The sequence below is a fragment of the Anolis sagrei genome, chromosome 1, assembly GCF_037176765.1.
Source record: "Anolis sagrei isolate rAnoSag1 chromosome 1, rAnoSag1.mat, whole genome shotgun sequence".
NCBI classification, from domain to species: domain Eukaryota; kingdom Metazoa; phylum Chordata; class Lepidosauria; order Squamata; family Dactyloidae; genus Anolis; species Anolis sagrei.
Window position 1 is genome coordinate 276,154,507 of NC_090021.1, and position 27,549 is coordinate 276,182,055.

The 27,549-nt window shown below is 40.2% G+C and overlaps 1 protein-coding gene across 1 annotated transcript in view; it reads left to right on the forward strand.

Annotated features, from left to right (window-relative positions):
- CD82 (CD82 molecule) overlaps positions 1–27,549 on the forward strand; it is a 91,869-nt gene that overhangs the window by 36,406 nt on the left and 27,914 nt on the right. Inside the window, exons 2-3 of the mRNA XM_060764360.2 lie at positions 10,230–10,310; positions 27,352–27,424. Of these exons, the coding sequence (XP_060620343.1) occupies positions 10,248–10,310; positions 27,352–27,424 (136 nt within the window). The 5' untranslated portion in view covers positions 10,230–10,247. The remainder of the gene's footprint in view (positions 1–10,229; positions 10,311–27,351; positions 27,425–27,549) is intronic.

The following is a 27,549-nucleotide window of genomic DNA, read 5'->3' on the forward strand; positions in this document are numbered from 1 at the left end:
TTCTTCATGCGTATAGGGGTGTGTGTGTAAAAACATTCCTAGGAACATCTGTTGAACATTTCTCAGTGGACACAGAATGCAGTTAGGGAAGTGGGTGGTGCGAGGTCTCAGAAACCTGAAAACCATGCTACACATTTGTGGCCTATAGGGAAACATCCTCCTTATGACTGTAGAAGGGTCAATTTGCATGAAAGAGAAGAAGTAAAGAGTAGGCACAAAACAGGTGGCCATGTTGAGGTGGCTATCTGGATGAATCACTCCTAACAGGGAGATGACTATGAAAGAAAATGTATGTAGGGCTGTTGAATGAACAGCAAATATAAAGAAACAAAGCAGCAGAAGCCACCGTCTAAAGTAATTTCCAAGTTAGCTTTTGATGAGTAAAGTCAAGGTTTCCACTTGACGTTAAGTGTAGTCAAGTCTGACTCGGGGTAGTGCCCATATCCATTTCTAAGCCAAAGAACCAGCATTGTCTGTAGACATCTCCTAAGCCATGTGGCCAGCATGATTTTATGGAGTGCCATTACTTTCCTGCCAAAGCGGTACCTATTGATCTACCCACATTTGCATGTTTTCGAACTGATAGGTTGGCAGAAGCTGGGGCTAGCAATGGGAGCTCACCCCGTCCTGTGGATTCTAACCACTGACCTTCCTCTCAACAAGTTCTACAGCTCAGCAGTTTAACTCGCTGCACCACCGCAGCCCCTAGCTCTTGATATTTTCTGCAAAATGTCATGTTGGTGATGGACAATTCTTCGTCAAAGGACAAGCACCTGTGCTTCCCTCTAGCTATATAAAAGCTGATAAATTAAAGCATAGTGTTCCAGGTAGAACAGTGTCCACTTTGATAATTCCCCAGAAACCATCTCAAAAGTATTTGGAGTGAGGCATTTTTAAATAGAACTTCAAAGCTTGCTTTTTGTGGGCCGTGTCAGTGCTGGTAGATGATGGCACAGCTCAGGCAGTGTCCTTTTAATTACAAAACAGTGATGGGCTGGGGCCCTGTATAAATCTGCTGCCCTTGGATAATTAATTTTGACGGTACACACTTAGATGGGTATATATGACAAAGTTAACCTGATTGGTAGCGGGAGTCTTCACAGATGACCTGTTCTAGGGAATGTGCTGACTGCTGTTAGTAAACAAAAGGATCATTAATTCTGCCCCTGTTCTTTAGCTCGCACCAGGTAATGTGAAGGTATAACTTGCTTGTACAAGAAAACAGTATACCTGTTTCTTCGGTACATTTCCCATAACTATTTAATGGCCTTCTGTAGGGCGTGAAGATAAAATAGCTGTGCCTAGGCATTTAATGTTCTGTAGCATAAGTGGAGGCAGCTTTTCTCTCAAATTGCTTGCTCTCATTCATATTGCTTGCTGTGTTACAGCACCATCTTTAAACATAAAGAAGTAGGATCCTATGCAAGTTTGGATGAAATTCAGGAAAAATCAGGAAGCCAGTCACTATGAATTTCTTTTACAGACATAGCTGCCCTGTTATCTTTAAATGAATATCTGTTGGAAAATTACTTTTCCAAAAAGCACTTCACTCTGTTCTTGTTACATTATGCCAAAAGTGACTTGTTCTATTAGCCATTACAGCAATAGGGAACGTAATATTCAAAGACATAACTGTGTTAATCTGAATCAATATGCAAAGGGATTTTATAGCAACTTAGAAAAGGATTTTTGTAGTATAACCTTTCATAGACCGAGGGTGCATTTGCACTGTAGAATAACTGCAGTTTGATACCACTTTAAGTACCATAGTTCCACACTGTGGAATACAGGGATTTGTAGTCTGGTGAGGCACCAGCATTTGTTGGCAGAGAAGGCTAAAGACCTTGTGAAACTATAATTCCTATTATTTCACAGCATCGAACTATGGCAAAGTAGTGTCAAACTGCATTAATTCTATAGTGTAGAGCAGGTATGGGCAGACTTGGGCCCTTCAGGTGTTTTGGACTCCAACTCCCACAATTCCTAACAGTTGATAGGCTGTTAGGAATTGTAGGAGTTGAAGTCCACAACACCTTGAGGGCTCAAGTTTGCCCATGCCTGGTGTAGAGGCATCTGAGTCCACTTCAGCAGGATATTTGTGTTGGCCATGGCTCTGGGTACACATAGTTAAAAAACATCATCATAAAAACATGCGTATATTAAAATACGTTTCTGTAAAATCCACATAATAAAGTGCATGTCAAAATTAAAATTCATTGTTAAAAATTGACTGGGTAGGCCTGGAGAAGAGAGAGGTTTTCAGTTGTCTCTTAAATTATGACAGATCATTTAGCTGTCGAAGCTCTTCGAGCTGACCATTCCATAGTCTTGGGGTGGCTGATGAAAAGGTCCTCTGGGTGACAGTTGCCCAGTTGGGTTCTGGCTGGTTGGAATGGCGGCAGACTAAAACCTTTTTATTCAGGCAGGCTTTTAAAGAAGAAGGTTTATAAGATTATGTTGAGGGCTGTTGTGGTTTTATATGTTTTTAATGGATTTAATCTGAATTGTTTTTATACTAATACTTTTTAAATATTTATATATTTTAAATTGTATTGCAGTGCTTTTGATGTTAGCCGCTTTGAGTCTCTTTATGGAGAGAGAAAGTGGGATATAAATAAATCTAACAACAACAACAACAACACCCCCCCCCCCCGAGGACCGAAGTGTTGGGGCAGATTGTATTTTATTATTTATTTGTGGTATTTGTATACCGCCCTTCTCAACCTCGAAGGTACTCAGGGTGGTTCACAGTGTTTGCAAAAATTCAGTATCATCGATAAAAAACAGTATCAAACAACAAAAAATGATCCTTCCCTGTATGAGATAAGGCGATCCTGCGGGTAACCTGAACCCAAACCGCGTGGGGCTTTAAAGATCAAAAACAACACTTTGTACTAATTGACAACCAGTGGACTGCTCACTCCCAGATGTCCTAGGTCTCAAACAAATTGATTTTCCTGCTAATGGAGGTGAAATGTTATGACCTGGCTTTTGCTGCCTCTGTCCCCAGTCGTCCTGTGTGGACTCTACTCATATCAGCCCTTCCTCCAGGTCATCTTAAACAGCAGCTTAAGCAAATATTCAGACAAGACGCCTATAGGGAAATATCCTTTTTATGACTGTAGAAGGGCCAGTTTGCTCATCAACTCAAATCTGCATGCTCTCAGGAGTGCTTGAATAATGTAAATGATGTATGTTTGAAGCAGCTATTGACTTTTGAAAGATGGGAAAATGTATTTTGCAACTTTCCAAGTAGCCTAATAATGGAAACATTACAATGTGTGTTTAGGGCAATCATTCTCAACCTGTGGGTCCCCAGATGTTTTGGACTTCAACTTCCAGAAATCCTAACAGATGGTAAAATGGCTGAGGGATTCTGGGAGTTGTAGCCCAAACACACCTGGGGACCCACAGGCTGAGAACCATTGGTTTAGGTTTTGTTGAAAAAGTGTCAGAAGAGATCACCAGTGTGCAATAATAATGTTATTGGTGGAAAGTATTTGTGATTGTCTTTCAAATACAAAATTGCTACTAATTTTAAGGATATTAGTTCTTGTATACATGTCTGAGGTGATGTTTGATGAAGAAAATCATTATGACAGAGATGAAAGCAAACAATATTCTCATAGTTCTTGTACTTGTTGATAACAGGGTGTGTGTTTGAACCAAAAAATGTAATAACCTTAAAAGCCGGAGGTGAAAATATTAATGGAATGTGTATGCATGCTTCTAGGAAGGATTCTGAAAAAAGTCTTGGTGGAGACAATCATTTTTTCCAGTGGAAAGAGAAGCTGCAGATTCACATCCGTCTCTCTCTTTCCCACAGTATCTTTTTACAGTTCTTTGCTAAGCTGTTTGGAAGCAAGTGAAGAAATAGGGTGGTGAAACATGGTGTGCTGGCCCTATTCAGGTATCTTCCCACTAAAAAGGAAGCTCATTGGGTTCACATTACAGGACTGAGCTGAACTGAGTCACAACTCTGCCTTCTCCAGCCAATAACAAGAAGGCCTCTGTTCTGAAAGAGAAAAGCGAGAGAAGAACAGAACCTGGTTGACTGTGAATTTCCAAAGACTGGGTTCACTGCACTTAATAGCACCCTTGTGGTTGGTACTGTTCTGAGTAATGCAACTTGCTGCTTCTGTCTCCGATCTATATTTATATGGGAGATTCTGGAGTCTAAGGCTTATATAGTCAGTAATATTTTAAATTGCCTCTCTTCAATTTCCATTTCTCCCATGGTTAAACTGAGCTATTTAGATACAAAACAGATTTTTAAAAAGGCTTCCAAAAACAGAGCAGATTTCCCAAGCTGGGTTTTCTCCCCAGTTTTATGTATTCACTTTGGATAGGGGGAAACTAGTTTCCTGAACTATTGGTATTAGAAAATAGTTATTGTAGTAATGTGAATTGACTACACATTTCAGAATGTTTCTTGCATTCACCATTTCTTAAACTCAAACTGGTTTGTGAGCAAAGCCTTGTTTGCCTGTTGATGAATACTTTTCCATTGGTTTGTAATTGTTAGGACACTTCTACATTCCCATATAAAATCCAAATTATCTGCTTTGAACTGGATTATATGGCAATGTAGACTCATATAATCCAGTTCAAAGCAGTAGATCAGTTGTTCGCAACCTTCCTAATGCCGCAACCCCTTAATACAGTTCCTCATGTTGTGGTAACCTCCAACCATTACATTATTTTCATTGCTACTTCATAGCTGTAATTTTGCTATTGTTACGAATTGTAATGTAAATATCTGATGTGCAGGATGTATTTTCATTCACTGGATCAAATTTGGCACAAATACCTATGCACACAAATTTGAACACTGGTGGGGTAGGATGGGGATTGATTGTGCCATTTGGGAATTGTAGTTGATGGGATTTATAGTTAACCTACAATCAAAGAGCATTCTGAACTCCAGCAATGATGGAATTGAACCAATCTTGGCACACAGAACTCCCATGACCAATAGAAAATGCTGGAAGGGTTTGATAGGTGTTGACCTAGAGTTTTGGGGTTGTAGTTCACTTACAATCGGAGAGCACTGTGGACTCAAGCAATGATGGATCTGGACCAAACTTGGCAGGAATACTCAATATACCCAAATGTAAATCCTGGTGAAGTTTGGGGGGAACTAACCATTGTAAATGATTGGTGAGGGGAAGTCGGTTTTATAGGGGGGGAGGGGGGATCCAAGGGGCACCGTATATACGTTTGTTGGCTAGATATGTATGTGTTCCACACCTAGGTGTAACTCGCTGTACCTCTAGGCGTACTCATTACTAGGTTGTATTCGTAGTTCTGTTTCGTCCTTGTCACGTCATTGTTTCACTGTTCTCCTCTATTTATTGTAAGCGCAAAACCAATAAAAATTATTAAAAAAAAAAAAAGTTTGGGGAAAATAGACCTTGACATTTGGGAGTTGTTGTTGCTGGGGTTTATAGTTCATCTACAATCAAAGGGCATTCTGAACCCCACCGATAGAATTGGAGCAAACTTCCCACACATGATTAACAGAAAATACTGTGTTCATGTGGGTTTTTTCGGGCTATAGAGCCATGTTCTAGAGGCATTTCTCCTGACGTTTCGCCTGCATCTATGGCAAGCATCCTCAGAGGTTGTGAGGTCTGTTGGAAGTAGGAAAAATGGGTTTATATATCTGTGGAATGGCTGGGGTGGGGCAAGGAGCTCTTCCCTGATGCAGTTAGGTGTGAATGTTTAGCTGATCACCTTCATTAGCATTTGAAGGCCTGCCTGAGCCTGGGAAAATCTGTTGCTGGGAGGTGATTCCAGCCATGAAAGCCTTCGACAATACAAGAAAATACTGTGTTTTCTGATGATCTTTGGTGACCCCTCGGACACCCCCTTTTGACCCCCCCAGGTGTCCTGACCCCCAGGTTGAGAAACGCTGGTGTAGATTATCTGCTTTGATGATCTGGTTTAAATGGCAGTGTAGAAAGGGCCTCAGTCTCTTCTCTGTCAAGTCTGAATTCCCTCTCGGTCAGTAGCCAACACTAACAAATGCTTTACCTTTTCAGGTAAAATATTTTGTACATTTCTTCTAGCAATACAAATTGTAGATGAATTAATTCTATTGAAATAAAAGGCATGTTTTTACATGTAACCATTGTACCAAAATGATTCCAGTATTTTAAATTAGTAGGAATGGAGAAATGGCTAAGGTGTCTTTTATCTGCACAGCTAAGGTGTCTTTTATCTGCACATTTTTGGCTAATTAAATTACAGATTTTTGAATTTGAAAATCAATGCTTTTTCAGTACTTTTAGTACAAAAATGCATTTTCAAAACTTTTTTAAAAGCTTACTTTTAATTGACTGATATTAGCCACACTATAGAGAAATTGCTGTAGAATGATTTAGCTGTGTGAATTTAATATGATGTCCAGATGTCCTTCATCCTCCTCACTTTAATAACTAAATAGTAACATAATGTATGCATTGGAGAGCTGTAGAAAAATCAGTTTCCTACAATTTCCTGATAAAAAGAAAGCATTCTTCACACCTCATGCATATTTTCACACAGCATCTTAGATATCAGATGTTGTTGGTTTGAAATTTCTGAAGTCTTAGTCTCAGAAATCTAACTCTTCAGCCTTGTTTGTATTAAAATATTTTTTAAAAAGGAAGATTCAAGATCTGTATTGTCAAAGGCCTTCATGGCCAGAATTACTGGGTTGTTGTAGGTTTTTTGGGCTGTGTGGCCATGTTCTAGAAGCATTCTCTCCTGACATTTCACCTGCATCTATGGCAGGCATCCTCAGAGGTTGTGAGGTCTCACAACCTCTGAGGATGCCTGCCATAGATGCAGGAGAAAGATCAGGAGAGAATGCTTCTTAGAACATGGCTATACAGCCTGAAAAACCTACAACAACCCAGGTTCAAGGTCTGATTAGCCAGTTTGGGTCGAAACTAGGTGCCATGTTATTGAAGAGAAGTCTTATGTCTTTCCCATTTGGGCATATTTTTTTCTTCCAGAGCAAGGCATGGTTTGTAAACAGTTGTCGTTTTCTACTGTGAAACTGATTTTGTATTGACTGTGTTTCTTTTGGCATTCTCAAGAATGTATAATCTACAATTTTGTGCAGGTGAACATACATAGAGACTGGGACCAGAAAGCCTGGGGAAAGTCCTTGAGGTGCTTTCATTTTGTGAAAACCATTAGTTATCTAACAAAGGAATATGTGGAATTAACTTGTGGTTTGTAAATTCATTCAGTAAGTTGAAAACCGTGCCTTCCAGTCCTATTCAACTGATACAGGTATTGAATACCTGCATTCATGTAGAGACATGGTATTTGTGAATGAACACGAATACAAATTCATAAAGGCATATATATTCGAGAAAGCATGCAAGCAGGTACAGTTAAAAAAATTCTGCAGCAACATGTTGCAAAGCATGTGTCTTGAGATGGATGTCTGCTTAAGTCTACTTTAAACAGAGAATCTCTCCTTGAAAATCTAAGAACCAAGATCTACTACTCAGCAAAGCTTACACGAGGGAGTGATCATACCTTGATTGTTGCATATACTCTTTGTGTACAGTAGTTCCAGGTTCAGTCTCTAGCCTTTTAGTTTAAAAACAAAGGTGAGCAATGGGGAGACTCCTTCCTCAGGAAGCATATATTTGGGTGAAAGTGTGGACATGTGTCTCACTGTTCCAGAATTAAATACTAATGTTCTTCCTCCTTCTGGAATATCTGAAATATTGTCTCCTCCATGCTCCACCCACCCAACAAAGCTGATATATTTTTGAAAACTGCTGTTGGCCAGTTAGAGCGCCATCCAATTAGAATGATGCTCCAATTCCATCCTGATCTCGGTACTGACCTAAATAACCTAATAGGATTAGAAGCTGGATTTAAACTGGAACAGAATAACTTGCTTTGTTCCCGGCCCTTTGCTGAATGCAGTTTAGAGCAAGGAAGCTCTGAGCAGGTCTGCCCTAGGTTCAGGCATGTAGCCAGGGGGGGGGGGGGCTCGGGGGGCTTCAGCCCCCCCCCCCCCGAAATTCTCATGGTGGTTCGCGAAAAGGTCTTACTGGTGCATTATTTAAACTGTTATGTTTATTCATATCATGATCTGATCACCATACTCAATATATCCCATATGCATGGGGGTATTGGGGTAATGATACAAAAGGTTTGCTAGGCTAGACCCTCTTTCACTCAGACTCAGCCCCCCCCCGAAACTCAGCCCCCCCCCCGAAACCTCCCCTGAAAATTTTTTAGCCCCCCCCCCCCCCCCCCCCGAAACAAAATCCTGGCTACGGGCCTGCCTAGGTTGGCTGCTCTTAGTCTTGTCCTGCTTTGTTTCCTGTTGCATTGTCACACAGAACAATTAAGGATGTGGTCAGATGCAAGCCACTTAACACTATTATAGGAATTGCCACCTTGCATCCTGTGTTGTGAGAAGGAAATGAAAGAAACTTATTGAAGAAAGTGAAAGTCTTTGACCAGAGTGGAAACCTTGCTGGTGAACTTTGCTGTTGTTATGTATCTTCCAAGTTGACACAGCCTTATGGTGACCCTATCTATGGTAGTGTTTTCTTGGCAGAAATTCCTCAGATGCGGTTTGTCATTGCCTTCCTCTTGGGCTGAGAAAGTGAAACTTGCCCAGTGTTTCCAATCTAGTGGGTTGTCCTGACTGAACAGAAATACTTACACTGGTTTCCCAGAGCCCTAGGCCAATTTCACATGTGAACACACTTTTCCCTTCTCACTGTTTGCTTAGGGTGGGGGGCCTTTGCTGCAGCCACTGCTTTCTTCAGGAGTCCCCAGTGGCGTAATGGGTTAAACCCTTGTGTCAGCAGGACTACAGACCGACAGATCAGTGGTTCTTATCCGGGGAAAGCAGGTTGAGCTCCCTTTGTCAGCTCCAGTTCTCCATTCAGGGACATGAGATTAGCCTCCCAAAAGAATGGTAAAACATCAAACATTCAGGTGTCCCTAGGCAACATCCTTGCAGACAGCCAATTCTCTTATACCAGAAGCGACTTGCAGTTTCTCAAGTCACTCCTGACACACACAAAAAAAACGACTTTCCCTACTGACACCTTTGTCTGTGGGTCCAGTTTAGACACAAAAGAGTGCTTGAAAGACAATGCCATTTACTAGTAAAGGCTCAAAAAGAGAGTTTGTTCCAAAAGAGGAAGAACAGATTATAGAGCTAAGAGATCACTAAATCTATGTTTATATTTTTGTTTTGTTTTGTTTAATCATGCCTTTCCTCTGGTGAAGGATCCAAGTTGGCTTGAAAACTTAATTCAAAGAGAACACAGCTAAAATAAATAGTCATAATAACAATGAAAACAATTACATTGTATACTAAAACAGTGCTGAGTTTTTAAAAAGTTTAAAAGTATTTAAAACAAAACAGATGAGAAAAAAATCCCATTACAAATCCTCCTGCAATTACCACTTAATGGCCAGAAATCTTTCTAAATAAATGATAAAAATTGCCTGACAGCAGAATAGGAGCAAGAACTCTAACATAGTTTGTTATGGGGCGTGAGAATGTATAGCTTGGAATCATAGAATCATAGAATCATATAGTTGGAAGAGACCTCATGGGCCATCCAGTCCAACCCCCTGCCAAGAAGCAGGAAAATTGCATTCAAAGCACCCCCGACAGATGGCCATCCAGCCTCTGTTTAAAAGCTTCCAAAGAAGGAGCCCCCACCACATTCCAGGGCAGAGAGTTCCACTGTTGAAGAGCTCTCACAGTCAGGAAGTTCTTCCTAATATTCAGATGGAATCTCCTTTCAGATAATTAAGAAGATGGTGTGATGGTGGTAGGACCTAGAGAAAGCCTTCCCCCAGTGATCGCAGATCTTAGGACAGCTCACATATGGAGAAGTCATCTGGAGGCTTTATAAGTCATGATCAACATCTGAATTATGTCCAGGAATGGTCCAGTAGCCAATGAAGCTATTGTAACAAGGGAATTTCCAAACTCTGGGCTCTGCTGGCATTGACCTTTGTTTCTGGAGTTGATGCTGTGCTGCACTAGATGAGTGGAAATGTTAGTTGAATTGATAGTAAAGATCAGAACAAAACAATAATCTTTCTTAACGAGACAAGACTAAATCCGTCCTACTTCCTCCCCTGAGAAAGGAGGAACAACTCTTTACAAAGAGTTGCCTCAATCATCAAGTTGTTCCTGTGCAGTAGATTATTACTTATGTGATTGTTTGATTTCTTCCCAGATTTTGTGAAAAGAGAAGATGGGGTCCGGCTGCCTGAAGGTCACAAAGTACTTCCTTTTCCTCTTCAACCTCCTCTTTTTTGTAAGTATTCAGATACGGAATTTTGGATTGTCTGCTTCTAAGTTAAGTATTGGTAGAAAAGACTGAAATGTATTAGCAAGAGTTGATTGTGGGCATCAGGAGATAGTTACAAACGCTCCGAAACTGAGCTTGCTCTCCAACTTTCAAACTATCTCACAGCCTCATTACTATAGGCAAATATCACAGGGCTGTTGCAAATTTGATGCTTTATGAAGAAAAACAAAGAAAGAATCTTAGCAATAGATATAAGTACACTCATTAGTATGGGCACATTCTTCATTTTCTAAAGGTAAGGTTTAAGCCAAATCTGCCTTCCTGAAGCCACACGTAAAAGTCTATTTTTATGGTTTTTGCTCTAGGCATCTGCTCAGTCTTGTTTTGACACCTTTAAAATGTATGCTACTTGTTCCTGGTCAAAAGAGAATGTATGATCAAGGAGATGTCGGTTTCTGCACTGAGCTAGCCAAGTACCAAAAAAAGGATGGTTACATTTCTGTGCAGTTTCTTGGCTTTCTGCAAATAATCTTGTGCATAATTAATTAAACAACTTACTTAATTATTCGGTGCATTTTTAGATAGCTGTGACAGAAACTGATTCAACCTATTACATGCTTGCAAATGCTCAGAGGAAAGAAAGAAAGAAAGAAAGAAAGGAAGGAAGGAAGGGAGAGAGAGAGAGAGAGAGAGAGAGAAGCTGGCTGCACAAAGCATATTGAATGGTGGGAGGATTTTTAAATGTTTGAAGTATTGTATGTCCTCTTTTTGGGGAAATACAAATGAATTCACTGCACAGACAATTTTAATCCAGTCCTTTGCTTCAGCAGAGATTTGCTAATTTATGGGTACAACCAGCCACAACATGTATGGTTATAATCAGGGCATGGCTGAATAGATTTTTCTGTGAGTCAGCAGTGCAATTTTCAGACTGCCATAAAATGGTGCCAACATGAGCAGCAAGTCTACATTTAGGAGGGAAATAGACTTAAACACCAAATGATCCCAAAGTCCATTTGCATAAAAGTTGTTTCAGATACTTTCCTCTTGCATATTCAATGTTAGAATTTGTAACATTATTATTATGGTAGAAGCCCATAGTTTATAGAAAAGAAGATGAAGTATAAGCCCAGTCCAAACATTTTCTGTAAATGGGAGGGCAGGGGGGATTGGGCTTGCTTCCCCATTCCTATTTTGTTGCTTTCAATATGTACAACCTCCAAGGATAGAAGATTATTTCTACTGCAGATGGTCACCCTGCACACATAGATAGACTGTGATGAAAGAGGGGATGGGATATTGGTGAATTTAGTACACTTGTGCTCACTTCTTGTGTGTAGTGAATACATGCTATTAACCAGTTAACAGGGCTCATTCTGATTCCCATGGCAGAGGGTTGGACTAGATAGCCCATGTGGTCCCTTCCAACTCTATTCTATGATTTTTCTTCATTCGAAGTGTCATCTGCACTTGGAATACAGAATTGCCAGAAAGACTTCATATTCAGCTGTAAGTTTACTAGGAAATGAAAACCTCTGGTAGTCTTTAATACTCAACATCTTTGTTTGGCTTTCCTCATTACACTCACATTCATCTTAATAAAAGGCAAAGATTTCCCCTTGACATTAATTCTACTCGTGTCTGACTCTGGGGGGTGGTGCTCATCTCCATTTCTAAGCCAAAGAACTGGTGTTGTCTGTAGACACGTCCAAGGTCATGTGGCCAGCATGACTGTACGGAGCAAGCCATTATCTTCCTGCCAAAGTGGTACCTATTGATCTACTTACATTAGCATGTTTTTGAACTGCTAGGTTGGCAGACGCTGGGGCTAACAACGGGAGCTTACCTTGCTCCCTGGATTTGAACTGCCAACCTTTCGGTCAGCAAGTTTGGCAGCTCAGCGATTTAACCAGCTGTGCCACTGAGGGCGCCACTCATCTTAATACTAGTGAGATAATCATAGATGGTTCAACTAGGGCTAGATGTTGATGCTAACATAATAAAATGTTAATGTTATTTTTAGTGCTAGCCGCTTTGAGTCTCCTTTGGGAGAGAAGAAGCAGGTGAGCTTGGGAAAGTGACATCTCATCCTCAGAGCAATCATAGAGTTAGAAGAGACCACAAGGGCCATCCAGTCCAGCCTCCTGCCATGCAGTAATACACCCTCAAAGCATTCCCAACAGATGGCCATCAGCTTTTGCTAAAAAAACTCCATGGAATTATAGAAACCCAGAAGGCAAAAGCAAATCCCCTTTGAACAAATCTTGCCACGACAACCCCTGTTGGGTTTGCCATAGGGCTGCCATACTGGAAGGCACAACATCAGCAATTCCTTTTTACAACAAACCTGTGCCTAATCCCATGATTAGCAGAAGATGCAAATGCTTTTTATTCCTCTGATCATGACATTGTTATGATTTTAATGAGTTTAAAATGAAAAACCATATGTGTACATGGAAATTATGGTTAAACAAGTTTGGATTTTGACGATGGGACTTTCTGTTATGACACGATATGAGGATTTAAAGATTGAACTGCAAAAACTCTGGCACAAGCCAGTCAAGATGGTCCTGGTAGTGATCGGCACACTGGGTGCAGTGCCTAAAGACCTTGGCCTGCACTTAAACACAATCGGCGCTGACAAAATTACCATCTGCCAGCTGCAAAAGGCCACCTTACAGGGATCTGCTTGCATTATTTGCCGATACATCACACAGTCCTAGACACCTGGGAAGTGTCCGACGTGTGATCCAATACAACAGGCAGCAGAGTGATTTTGTTTGCTGTGGACTCATCTTGTTGTGTTTCAAATGATGATGATGATGATGATGATGATAATAATAATAATAATAATATCCCACCACCATTTCCCCAAGGGGACTCAGGGCACTTACAAAAGCACTCCAAGGTGCAGCATATAACATACCAGTAAATGATACATAAGTATAAAACAATATTACATAGAAATTATAAAAAAACAACCAATATCAACACATATAATATAACATAAAATAGCACAATTTTAAAAACAGGCGGAATCGAGAGCAGGGCCTCCCCGGAAGATCTCAAAGTCCTCGTGGGCTCATAGGCCGAGAGGCAGTCAGTTAGGTATCTTGGGCCAGAACCGTTTGGGCTTTATAGGCCAGTGCCAGCACCTTGAATTGAGCCCGGTAGCAGATCGGCAGCCAGTGGAGCTGGTACAGCAGGGGGGTTGTATGCTCCCTGCGTCCCGCTCCAGTTAGTATCATGGCTGCCGCCCGTTGGACCAGTTGGAGCTTCCGGGCCGTCTTCAAAGGCAACCCCACGTAGAGAGCGTTGCAGTAGTCTAAACGGGATGTAACCAGAGCGTGGACTACCATGGCCAAGTCAGACTTCCTGAGGTACGGGCGCAGCTGGCGCACGAGCCTAAGCTGTGCAAATGCTCCCCTGGTCACCGCCTAGACCTGGGGCTCCAGGCTCAGCGATGAATCCAGGATCACACCCAAGCTGCGAACCTGTGCCTTCAAGGGGAGTGGGACCCCATCCAGCACAGGCTGTAACCCTATACCCTGTTCGGACTTGCGACTGACCAGGAGTACCTCTGTCTTGTCTGGATTCAATTTCAATTTGTTCGCCCTCATCCAGACCATTACAGCGGCCAGGCACCGGTTCAGGACCTCAACAGCCTCCTTAGTAGCAGGTGGAAAGGAGTGACAGAGTTGGACATCATCTGCGTAGAGATGACACCGTACCCCGAAACTCCGGATGATCTCTCCCAGCGGCTTCATGTAGATATTAAACAACATTCACAAATAAAGTGCCAGAGTGTCAACTTCATATGGGGTTAGTTTGTAATTTCCATAGAAGTCAAGTGATTTAGCAAAGTGTATACAATTAAAAAGTCCCTCTACCCCAAGTAAATCTTGAAATGTGTTTCCTGCATAGGTCCCCAATTTCAAAATTCCTCCAATGAAGAGGTGGAAATTGTGCAGGCTTCCCAAAATGGTTTGACTGCCAATCCTCACCGCTGGCTATGATGGCTGGGCTGCTGAAACGTATAGCTTAACATCAGCTAGCAGGCTGCTACCACTGCTACTCATGTATGATATTCAGATCTTCTCCTAGTGGATACCACTGCAGGTTATTGCTCCTCTTTAAAAATGTTGAATGGAAGATTACTCTTTCAATTTCATTTGTGCTTTTCTACAGAAGACTCTGCATAAATCTTATAAAACAGTTGTCCATTCAATTATGGTTTGATTGGTGTTTTCAAAATCCTTTCATCTTCTTGCACTCATGTAAACCATATTCCTGATTGTATAGCTTACCCTGGGGGATGGGAGAGCTTTGTTCTTGTAACCCAATTCTTCCCGTATTAGAAAATAAGTCTTTTTCATGAAACATGCCACAATATCTATTTAAATCCAACCAGAAATATCATTAATAGTTCTAGTTACTGTAGTATATTTCCCCACTGTAATACATTTCATCACAGATGAAATGAGAGATATCCCCAGGGCTACTATGTCTTTGTACTTTCTCCACATTTTCAAAATACTTGATCTTAATTTATTTTTTTTCTTCGAATGTACAGACATCCTTTCATCTTTCTTCTATAAGACCTGTTCTTTCAAGGGGATTGCTTGGATCAGCATAATGCTATTAATACAACTGATTGCTGATCTTGTCTGTTGCAATATATCTTTTGGTTACAGACATTGCAATGTTTCTGGTCCAGTAATTCGGTCATTAATTTTTTAAAAATGAATAAACTGAAATGAGTTTATTTTAAATACTTTTAGGGGATTATTCAGGCTATATTCAGGGAATAAAATCTGAGCAAGAACTTCATTTCAATAATTAAGATAGTGTCTAGCAATGCAAAGCTAAAGTATTGCTACTATACAAGCTATCTACTATTCGAATAGACTACTGCAATGTGCTTTACATGGGGTTGCCTTTGAAGGCTGTTCGGAAGCTTTCAAGTCCAATGGGCGGCAGCCAGATTGCCCACCGGAGTGGCATACAGGAAGCACACATATTTATCAGCTTAACATGTAGCAAAATGCATTAAAATGCTCTTTTGAGAGAGAAAGTGTTCAAGTATCTATTTAAAAATTCTAAAAATGTTTTTAACCTGACCTATGGAAATAGATCTCAGAATGAGATACATTCAGTAAAAATCCATCTGAAGACAACAGTAATATACAATCAAGTATAAAATCACCAATGCTACAGTGGAATCAAATTATGATCACTAAGAGACAACAGCCTATAGAAATACCTAGGGCTTAAACTGATGCTGATATAAGGCCAGTGTGAGCACCAGCTGACATGCAGATGGCCAAGGGAGGGGGGATGCCATAACCAGATATTTAAATAATACATTTCAAATAGCAATTTGAAAATGTGCTCTAAAAGAAATTGCAGGTGAATGTAGAAGCAAACCATAGCAGATTTAAGAGCAGACACATGTAAAAGTGACAGAGACCAGAAGCAAAATGGTTGTTCATCCCTTCCTGGAAGCTCTATTAAGACAAGTTTGCTAATTGAATTGACAGCTGCAGTATACTCTGTATTTTGGAAAGTCTGTAGTACTCAGACCTCCAGTACTTTTGTGCCTTCCATGAGGTGGTGGATGCAACATCTAGAACAATGTTTCCAGAATGTGATGTTTAAAGAACCCCAAAAGAGATCCGGTTTGATAGCAGACCTCACAGTGTTCGGCAGTTTATTAAAGTAAGCTGAGGCGTATTGGTTTCTTTCTTGCACTTTAGTAATTTTGTTGTTCTTAATTCTATTTGTATTTAGAAAATTCATTGTCTGTGCTCTTTATGGTGCTTATTGAGCTACCACTCTATTTCTGAGTGACTTTATTACATGTCAGAGCAATTTGAATTACTGGAGATGATGTGAGAACAGCACTGTTCCACCAGTCTCAGTCTAAGCGAGGTACAGCATGGTGAGGGCAGGAGCAAGTAGATATGTGGGAGCCGTCCCCTCTTCCATCACTCTCCCCATTTGGCAAAATTTATTTATTTATTTATTTATTTCACAGTTTTCTATACTGTTCCATTTAAATTTTAAACTGTCCTTCCAACCCTGCAATCAGAGTTGCTACTTACAAATACCAGGTTGTTCTGCTGCTTCAAAGTCAGTTCAGCTATTTACTGTGGACCTCATCACACTAGAGAATCAATCCACTTTAAATCTGGTTTCTGCCTCCTGCAGTATTGTGCGGTTTGTAGTTTAGTGAGGCTGTTAAAGGCTCCTCCTTCCCAGAATTCTGCAAGAGGCAGCAACTGGATTTAAAGTGGATTTATTCTCTAGTGTGATGCTTCTCTGTATATCTGCACGTATATCTCCATCTTTTTGGTCTGGATAACAGTACCAGTGAAACCAACAGCAACAACTCTTTTTTGCAAAACGGAGTGTTCTGTTTTCCAGATTCCTGCAAATCATAAACTAAAATGAGAGTCTTGTGTATATATGGTTTGCTCCTCTCTCTACCCTTTTCTTTTTGAGTGCCATGTCAGCTCTGCATCTAGGAAAGCTTGCCCAGATGGTGCATCTGGGATACATCTGGAATTGATTTTCAACTTGCTTTCGTCATTCCTTTCCCCCCTTTGCTGTGTGCTTTGTTGTTTCCATCTCCTGAGCAATCAGCATTCCAGTTAAGGCTGCCAGAGACCAAAGGTCTTGTATGGTTTTAGCATACAAAGGAGGACTCTCCGTTAAAGATCCCCTGTTACAAGAGGGTAATGCAATGTGCTTAAACTTCCAAATCTTAGATGCAGAACTCATTGAAAATTTCATCTGGCCTCCTGTTCAGACTAAGGGAGGGAAATCTGATTAGCATAACCAGTTTTTATACTCTGTATAGGGTGTTATATGCTACTAGTTGTTACATAGCGCTGCTGCTTTGCATGAGCTTTCTTTTTCCCTTTATGATTGGTGTCAGAGGAGGAGGTGTGGCTAGCTGTAAAAATAACTGTAACAATGCCCCCTTCTTATTAGGTGGTTTCTACCCCTTTTCCTACTGACTTTTGCACAAAGAGAAGTGATCTGGGCAGTGCTGCTAGATTTATATAGAACTGACTTCGTCAAATGGTATGGTATTTTAGCTCCAACATTGTGCTATGGTCTGTTATGGGAACAGATCCATGGGGGTGGGGAGGGATGAGCAAAGATGTAAATCCTCTGTGATTGACAGTAAATCCTCAGATTTGGGGATAGGATGGGACAGTGGAATCTTTTCTTTCCAGTGCATTTTACAAAGGACAAGAGTGGATAATTCAGTTCTCACTTGCATTGCTATATTTACATGATTCTGCATCATGTTCTCCAGCAGGAAATAGAAGAACATATGGTCAAACAAATAATATTGGGCTGCAACTCCCATTGTTTTTCACTGGCTAGGCTGGCCAAAATTAATGGGAATTGCAGTTTCTAGAGTGCTACACATTCCTTCACACCTTATTCCACAATCTCCTTGACATTATCAATGACTTGGACTATGGAATAGAAAGCATACTTATTAAATTTGCAGGTGATACTAAATTGGGAGAGGTAGCTAATACTCCAGAGGATAGGATCAGAATAAAAAAAATATGACCTTAACAAATTAGAGAGCTGGGCCAAAACTAACAAAATAAATTTCACCAGGTAGAAATGTACACTATTACACTTCGGCACCTACAATGAAATTCACAAATATAGGATGGGTGACACCTGGCTTGAAAACAGTCCATGTGAAAGGGCTCTAGGTGTCTTAGTAGACCATAAGCTGAACATGAGCGATGTGGCAGCTAAACAAACCAATGTGATTCTAGGCTGCCTCTAGACATCTACCATTTCTAGATAACGAGAAATCAAAGTTCAACTCTAATCTGCTTAGGTCAGACCTGACCTAGAATACTATGGCCAGTTCTGAATACCACAATTCAAGAAGAATATTGACACGCTGGAAGGTGTCCAGAAGAGGGTAACAATAATGGTCAAAGGTCTAGAAATTATGTCTTATGAGGAGTGGCTTAGAGAGATGGGGAGGTTTAGCCTGGAGAAGAGAAGGTTAAGAAGTGACATGGCAGCCATGTCCAAATATTTCAAAGGGTGTCATACTGAAAAGCAAGCAAGCTTGCTTTCAGCTGCTCTAGTGACTAGGACATGGGACAATGGATTCAAACTACAGAAAAAGAGGTTCCACTTAACTTTAGGAAATTTTTCCTTATTGTAAGAGATGTCTGGCAGTGGAATATGCTGCCTCAGAGTGTGATGGAGTTGTCTTCTTAGGAGGTTTTAAAACAGAGGCTGGATGGCCATTTGTCAAGGGTACTTTGATTGTATGTTCCTGCAGGGGGTTGGACTGGATGGCCCTTGGGGTCTCTTTCAATTCTAGGATTCTGTGATTCTGTAATCAATACACATCAAAACTATTGCTGCAGAAATTATGAACTGGCCTGGGTTTAAGGCTTCAGGTGAGTTGATCTGGCACAATCAAGTGTACAGTCCAGCAGTCTCTATAGCAACTTTTTTCAAAGATGACAAAAGGCGAGAGGCACTCAACGAAACGTAATACTAGCAAGGTGGGGGAAGAAGCTCAGCATTTACAATGGCTTGCAGAAAATCTTTGCCCTGTGGTAACCCCTGCGTATCCTCTGCTTGCCACCCTGCTTCAGTAAAGTGGATATATATATTTTTACTGTTAGATGGATCGCAGGCCTTCCACACACACCCCCCCCCCTGCACTTTCTCCTTTGCTTTCAGCTAGTAAAGCCAAGTATGTTCTTGGAGCCCTGATGGAATGGCTCTGAGCTGACAGGAGGCGGACCAAAGCTGCTTGGCTAAATGAATCCAGTTCTGAGCAGCAAAGTATTTTCCCACATTTTGTACAGAAAGAATTGGAAGACCTCTTGAGGGCTGGCCAAAGAAGGAAGCAAATGGCGGGGAAAGGGGGCAGCTTAGGGGGGAAGGATAGGCTGTGGGAATAGACATCCATAATAACAGGTCATACAAACTATCCTATTATCTTGGATATGCAGCTCTTCAGTGTGAAAATTAGGCATGGAAACTGAGAAGTGATCCTTGCGGAGTTCAACAGGCTTGCTCCCCATCTAAATATTTATAGAGCAGAAATCTTGATGATTATTATCACAAGATACTCAAGGAAGAATCTAGGTATGTGAAGAAGTCTTTGTTAGTATTTGTACAAACGGTGCCTTTGTTGCTTAAATGCTGCTTAGTGGTTGTGGCAAGCTGCTTTGTACAAACTGCTCACTAAATAAATGTTATGATTGTTTTCTAGTGACTATAATTCATAATTCCTCTGTTAAAATCTACAGAACATTCTTTCTGCTTTGATACTGACATATCTTCCACCAAAAAAAAGGGGGGGGGGGGGATAAGACTGCTGTTCAGTATTAGTGATGCTACATATGATAAAGCAAAATATGACATCCCAGGAAAGGAAAGGAAAGTTAATCCTTGCGGCACCATCATTTATCATCTTCAATAATAATAATGACACATGGGTATTTAACTTCTAGAATAAGGGATTCAGGTTGGCCTGCTTTTAATCCTCAACTTTTATTAACATTTTAATACAATGCCAAAATTAACTTCACAATATACTAATAAAATGATACACCTAACCACCACCATTTAAAACAAATTATCTTCCCTTAATAAAGTGACATCTTTGCTTTCTGATAGTCCAGTGTGCACTAACTTCAGACAATGTGTATAAGATTTATATGAAATATAAATAAATGTTGTATTTAGACTTGGGTCCCATCTCCAAAATATCTCCTTGTGTACTTATGCACATACAGGTATTCAAAAATCCAAAGCCAAAGGACTTCTGCTCCCAAGCATTTTGGATGAGAAATATTGAACCTGTACTATTGGCTATTCTTATAATTGCTGAGTTCCAGTACTGACTTTGCAAAAACCACACCTTGTCTTCAGGTTCCTATACATATATGAACTGAAGATGTCCTTTGAATAATCCAATCACTTTTGAGGTTTTTCTGGTTTTCTGCACTTTTGAGTGTGCAACATCAACTTTGGGCTAGTGAAAAGAAACCGTGTTTCTACTGACATAGTAAATAATCCTGCCACAATTGACCAAGGCTCTGACCAATGACATTCTGTGACAAAACAAAGGATCTGTATATTTCTCCCTATGATAACCCATCGTGAAGATTAAGATCCTCTGGAGAGGCCCTGCTCTCCGTCCCGCCATTGTCACAGACGCTATTGGTGGGGACGAGAGAGAGGGCCTTCTCTGTGATTGCCCCTTGGCTATGGAGCTCCCTTCCTGGTAAGATCAGATCGTCCCCCTCCCTCCTGAGTCCCTTTGGGGAGATAGAGCAGAATATAAATAAAATTTTCTTATTATCCAGAAGGATGGTAAAAACTAGGCTGTGGGACCAAGCTTTCGGGACAGGACAATAAAGCAGCAATAGGAAACTTTACCACGTCAATTAGATTTGACACGTGTATTTTAAACAGTGTATTTTAACATTGAGATGATTTTTTTAATGTTTATGTATGCATATAATGAATTCTTGTCTTGCCATTGAATGTTTGCCATATATATGCTGTGCTCCGCCCTGAGTCCCCTTCGGGTTTTTTTTTTTTTTTTGGTCGTGCCAGGAGCGATTTGAGAAACTGCAAGTCACTTCTGGTGTGAGAAAATTGGCCGTCTGCTAGGACGTTGCCCAGGGGACGCCCGGATGAATTGATGCTTTTATCATCCTTGTGGGAGGCTTCTCTCATGTCCCTGCATGAGGAGCTGGAGCTGATAGAGGGAGCTCATCCGCCTCTCCCCGGATTCAAACCTGCAACCTGTCGGTCTTCAGTCCTGCCAGCACAGGGGTTTAACCCACTGCGCCACCGGGGACTCCCCCTTCGGGGTGAGAAGGACAGAATATAAATGTTTTAAATAATAAATAAATATCAAATAGTCTGAAGATTTTTTTTAAAAAAAACCCTGGTCTCTTCCTGCAAAATGATTTACATGAGCTACAGGTAATTCTTTTTTAAAAGGCATACTATAATGCCATTTGGTATTTTCACTATCTAGAATTGTCAGAATTATTCAGTATGCGCTCCACTGCAGTGTTTTTGAAAAACTGATGGTCTTTGAGATGCCTTTTCTCCCCATGTCCTCCACCTATGACATGCCAGTGTGCTATTCTACTTGCAAAGGACAGGCATTCAGGATTTCAGAGGTTTTATCATACAAGATGGTGTACTCTGTACTGTAGTGTGATGCCTGTCTTTTTCTGTTTCTTTCCTTTATTCCTTCAAAAAGCTGTGTTGCAGATTCTAGTTGTAATCTTGTGTGTCATTAAAGGTACATTTCCTGTACTTCTGGACAATGGCAAAATTAAAGCTATTGTTCCATTCTTCCTCCCAGTTTGTTTATTGTTCCAATTTTTTCTCTCTCCTAGATGCTGTTTTGTTTTATATTTGTTCCATTACATATATTCAACATGTTATGTTTTGCTATTTGTTTAACAGATGGTATAATAGCTGATATTTTCCCTTCTAGCCACTCTCTTAGAACATTTATTTAAAAATATATAAGGTGGTGGGTTAATACATGGATGCAGCTGCAAGGAACAGCCAATGCCTTATAGGAAGAGAAAGGAGCATGGGTTAACTCCTGCTGGTGCTGCTTGTTTATTTGGTGAACTTATCTCAAAAGAATTCTTGCCAAGGAGGAAGTTCTCTCATCTAGCTCTAGTTAAAATCTTACCTTTTGCTGCAGCTTTGCTAACCATTCCTTTGCGTGTTGGACAAATCACTATTTCATCTGCTTTTAATGTTCATACTGTTGGTGCCAGTCCTTATGTAGCCAAAACAATGCACACAAAGGTCTGAATTTGGATAATTGTTTCTTAATGTGTACTTTGTATTAGTGCCATCACTTATTATCAGGAGATTTGGGTTATCACAACAGGTTTCTGTATGGCCAAATGCAACAGAACTCTTTGTGACATCATCACTTTGAAACAATGCATTCACCTCTTTAATAAATAATAAATTGTATGACTATACAAAACTGATTCAAGAAGAAAACACAAGTTGTATACCCATTATACAAAGTGCTTAGAACCAGAAATGTTTTGGATTTTGAATTTTTTGTTTTTCCAAATATTTGCATATATATCATGTGACATCTTGGAGATGGGATGCAAGTCCAATCACAAAATTAATGTATGTTTCATATACATTTTATACACATAGCCTGAAAATAACTTTAGATAACATTTTTACTATTTTTTTTACATAAAATAAAATTGTGTACTCTGAACCTTCAGAAAGCAAAGGTGTCACTATCATAGCCACTTTCAGATTTTAGAACTTTTTCAGATTAGGGATTATCAATTTACATTATGACTCACAGAGTTTCCTCCAGATTTGGAGGGTTCATTGACTTGGAGAGAAATGATTTTGTTACAACTTGTTACAAGCCAGAAGATGGAGAAGAGAAGCTAGAGTCATGAACCAGGATCTGCTATACTGCAATGTTTGGCTTTGACCACTAAATGAAGACTGCTCTGGTGGGATGAAATGGCAAAAAAAAAGACTTTAAACAGGTTTGCTTGGCAACAAACAGCCTGCCAGGAATGCAACTCAACAGGAGTTCTGGCTTTTGTCAGCAGCAGCCAGCTTAGCTAATGGCTTGGGGTCATTGCTTAAATGTCAATAGTGGCAAGGTCATGCTTTCCTTGAGTTCAGATTTCCAGATGAGTGACTTAGCTTAGTTGTACCTTAGCATTCAACAGGTTTGGAAATAGGATCACTTTTCCATGACAGATAGGAGGAACAGAGAACATTATTAAGCAAGACAGGTTCACCCCAAATTCAAACTTGGTTGGATATCTCTGATGTTTCATGGATTACTATTGGAATGCTTTAGCACCCACTTTGATGAATGCTTTCTTTTGGGCTCACCATCCTGGTTTGAGGGACTCTCTTGTAGAGTTACCACTCTTGAGATAGTTCTGGTTCTGTTTAACCATACAAAATATGCTATATATAAAAATTCCATTTCACATTTTTTTATTCTGCTCCAAGCTGGGTGTGAGAGGTGAAATTGGAAGAAAAGAGTCTGTAGTACACAACTCATGATTGATATATTATCTGTTTTATCTTATCATAGAAAAATAAAATCATAAGAGACCACAGGGGCCATCCAATCCAACACAACAGCCTGCCATGCAAGAATACACAAAGTCCTTCCAACATCCAGCCCATGTTTAAAAGCTCAAGAGATGGAGATTCCACACACTTTGGGGCAGTTCCAGTGTTGAACAGCCTTTGCCATTGGGAAATTCTTTCTATATTTAAATGGAATCAGCTCTTATCATTGGAAAATCCTCCCTATATTTAAATAAAATACCTTTTTCTGTAATTTGAATCCATTGCCCCATGTCCTAGTCACAAGAGCAACCGAAATCCAGCTTGCTCACTTCTCTCTATGACATCCTTTCAAATATTTGTGTCCGGCTGTCATGTCACTCCTTAGCCTTCTCTTCTCCAGGCTAAATATTCCTAGCTACCTAAACCACTCCTCCTAGGGCATGATTTCCAGACCCTTTAACATTTTGGTTACCCTCTTCTGGACACCTTCCACCTTGTCAATATTCTTCTTGAATTGTGGTGCCCAGAACTAGACATAGTATTCCAGGGCATGTCGGCCCAAAGGGAATAGACTGCTACAATTACTGCCTTCAGTCTAGAGACACTGTGCTCCTGATGATGCAGCCTAGAATTGTATTGGCTTTTTAAACTTCTGTATCACACTGTTGACTCATGTCCAGCTTACGGTCTATTAAGACTCCTAGATCCCTTTCACATATACTGTTTTCAAGCAAGGTGTCAGCCATCCTATATTTGTGAACTTGATTGTTGCTGCTTAAATGTAATACCTTCTATTTATGATAAAGTCCTAATTGTAAAAAAATCTCCCTTTTAGCTTAGCTGAGTTGAGTTTTGACCCGGATGTTTAGAGGTTTGTCCAGGCCTATTCCTTTTATCCCAGAAATATTTTGTGATTAGCTAGAGCAAAGCTGGATTATGGTGCTCCCATAATTGCCCCATTCTCATCTCTGCAGTCTCCTGATGATGGTTGAAGGCCGCCAGCTGGCATCCTTCTGCAGAACGCTGTTGGACTGCAGAGTGTTTGCAGTTTGCTTGCCGAGTGCTGGCTCTGTGCCCTAGGTTTTGCTGCCATATGAATGTTGTATGACTTGTAGCTTCATCTGATTCTATTTGCAGGCATTACTCCCACCCCCACTTTAGCCTACATATTGATCATAGAATCCTGTGTCTTAATAAAACTGTTGAACATTTATGAAGAGCCTGATGGTAGCCTTTGTTGATGGAAACTACAGTTTATTAACATGTGGCGGACCATGTGTTCCTCCATATCCCTATTTCATGCTTTCTGCTGCAAAGGTGGATTTTTTTTTCCTTTTCTGTAAAACCAGAGGGCTGACACACATGGATATAGTTCTGTCTGAGATAATAAGCTTGCTTCTCTTAAATGTAATGCTGTCCATGAAAGCATGGAAAATTAAATGTTTCTCTGCAAAATAATAGGTGTTGAAGTGAAAGCTATTGATAACATTTCTCCTTAGTGTCTAGCTTTCTTCTTTTTTGTTTAAGGGAGATATTTTATATTTTTGATTGGAAAAAAATTCTGTTATGTTCCCTCTTACATTCAGTTTGAATGGGAGAAGCTACATTGGACCGTGGCCATTATGGCAAATCTATGACATGCGTGCCAGCACTGACATGTGTAGCCATTTTTTATGACACACGACCACATACAGAGAAGTATGAGGACGCATTTTGAGAAAGAAGTTTTATCCTCGACTCCTGCACAACCAGGTGCAGTAGCAGAGGATGAAACATTTGCTGTAGTGCAGTGTAGACACACTGTGCCAGAGATCTGTAGGCTAAAACAACAGAAGTCTGGCGCAAAGCATGTAGTTCTGGAACTTCTGGTTAGGCCGTTAGGGGATCTTTGACTTCACTTCCGGCTGGGGGAGCAAGAACAGCAGAATGGCATGGGGGACGCATCTCTGAGGGCCCTGTGATTGCCATTACCAGCAACCACATAACCACAGCAACCATCATCCAATCTATTGTTCTGGGGTGTTGTGGATTTATAATTGACCGTCATTACTGAGATAAGTGAGGGGGAGGCTGGGAGAGGCGAGGGCCTGGGCAGATTGACAGGTGAAGTTAGTAGTGCTTGCTTGGGCTTAAAGTGTACAAAATGCTAACCTTCAATTGAAGATTTAGCCAATGGAATTCCGCAACAAAAAAGTCACTAATAGGCCGGTTAGTTAAAGAATTCCCCCTTCCCCCTCACTAGTTCATGGCACCCCACACAAGTTAAAAAATTATCAAGATCAATAAAAGAATCGAACTGACGGATGAACAAAAAAGTCACTAAGCAGGCAAATTAAATAATTCGGTTTTGGTTTGTTAAATACAGTTATATATTACAATTGTACATTTTTGTTATTTAAACTATAAATAGCATGAAATTATTTTTTTTCTCAAAGTGACACACCACCTGAGTTATGCTCATTTTTTTGGCAAATTTTGACACACCAAGCTCAAAGGTTTGCCCATCACTGGACTATGGTGATAAAACTCATGGGTGCTCATCAATTAAGTAAAAACGATGCTTAGACTTCTGAATCATTTTTTTAGTTAGATTTTTCATCTTTGAATTTTCAGAAGTTGGAATGTAACAACCCAATCTTTGTATATTCCCACACACACACGCATTGGACTACGGTGACAAAGCCAAAAACCCAAAAAACTCTGAGGTGCTTAATGTTTGCATTCCATTCTGGTTGCCCCAGATGATAAAAACAGTGATAAAGGACTGTGGGAATGATTTTCCAGTACATCAAGAAGGCAAAGAGTCCCCACAGCTGAACTAAGCTAATGAATTCCTGCAAGACCTCATACAAGTGGTTTCAACCTCCAGAAGTTTTGAAATCTAACTCCCAGAAGCTCAAGCCATCAAAGTTAATGGATATGGATTCAGGTTATTAGAAGAAAACTAGTTTGATTCACAACATCTGAAAGAAAATGAAGCCCTTGGTTAATATTAGTGATATATCTGTAATATTGTAGCAAATTGTCAGGAGAACTTACGCACATAATAAAACTGACTGGAATGAGGGGAAGTGTTGTTGTGTGTCTTCAAGTCATTTCTGATATGACCCTATCACTGAGTTTTTCTTGCCAAGGTTTGTTCAGAGAGGCCTCTTCTTTTTACTAAGATTGAGAAAATGTGACTTGCCCAAGGTCACCCAGTGAGTTTGCATGGTTGAATGGAGATACAGATTTCAATCTCTAGAGTCACAGTCCAACACTAAAACCACCACACTGTACTGATTCTCCCCATTGGCTAGGGTGACCTTATAGTATAGATAATCATTTTACTTCCTGAATAACAAAATTGTACTGGTGTAGAGGAATATTGTTTTGTTTTCCCCCTTTCCAGAGGTATCTCATTGAAACAATTAGAAATGTTTCTGTATGAAAGAGAATGTAAGTTTACCTAGTAAAGTGGTTCTTAAATGGAAATTGGGAGATAAGTGTTTGCTAATCTACAAACTGGCCGCTTTTGAAATCTTTTTGTATTGATGTGGGAATTATAACTCTGTCCTCTTGTGCTTTTAAGCTATATTTGTGTCCTCTATATTTGTCCTAGGAGAAGGTCAGATAGGTTCAGTATCCCGCAGTTCATGCTATATATCTACACAGCCACAGAAATACTTTGATGCATCTGGGATGAAGTATATATAGCAATACTTCTGACAAAAGAGTAGGAACTTGGAAAAGACTCTGAGCTATTGTAGTTCATCACCTTATTCATGAATCACTTTCCTGTACCTTTTTTTTTTTTTAAAAAAATGGTATTATAGATAATAAAACATTTTTTTGCTGAAGTGCTGCACAAGTATATGATATGAAATGCAAAATGTATGTAGCAAAAGTAACCAAATCTTTTTTTTTTCTCCAGATCTTGGGTGCTGTGATCCTTGGCTTCGGAATATGGATTTTGGTTGACAAGAATAGCTTCATTTCAGTTCTACGTAAGACAACTTTTTTGATTTTTGTGGTTGTTTTCATTTGCTGTATTCTCTGGAAGAAAATGAATGTCATACAATTCTTACTAAATTGCAAAAGGAAGCAGATCTGAGCTCAAGATCATTTTCTG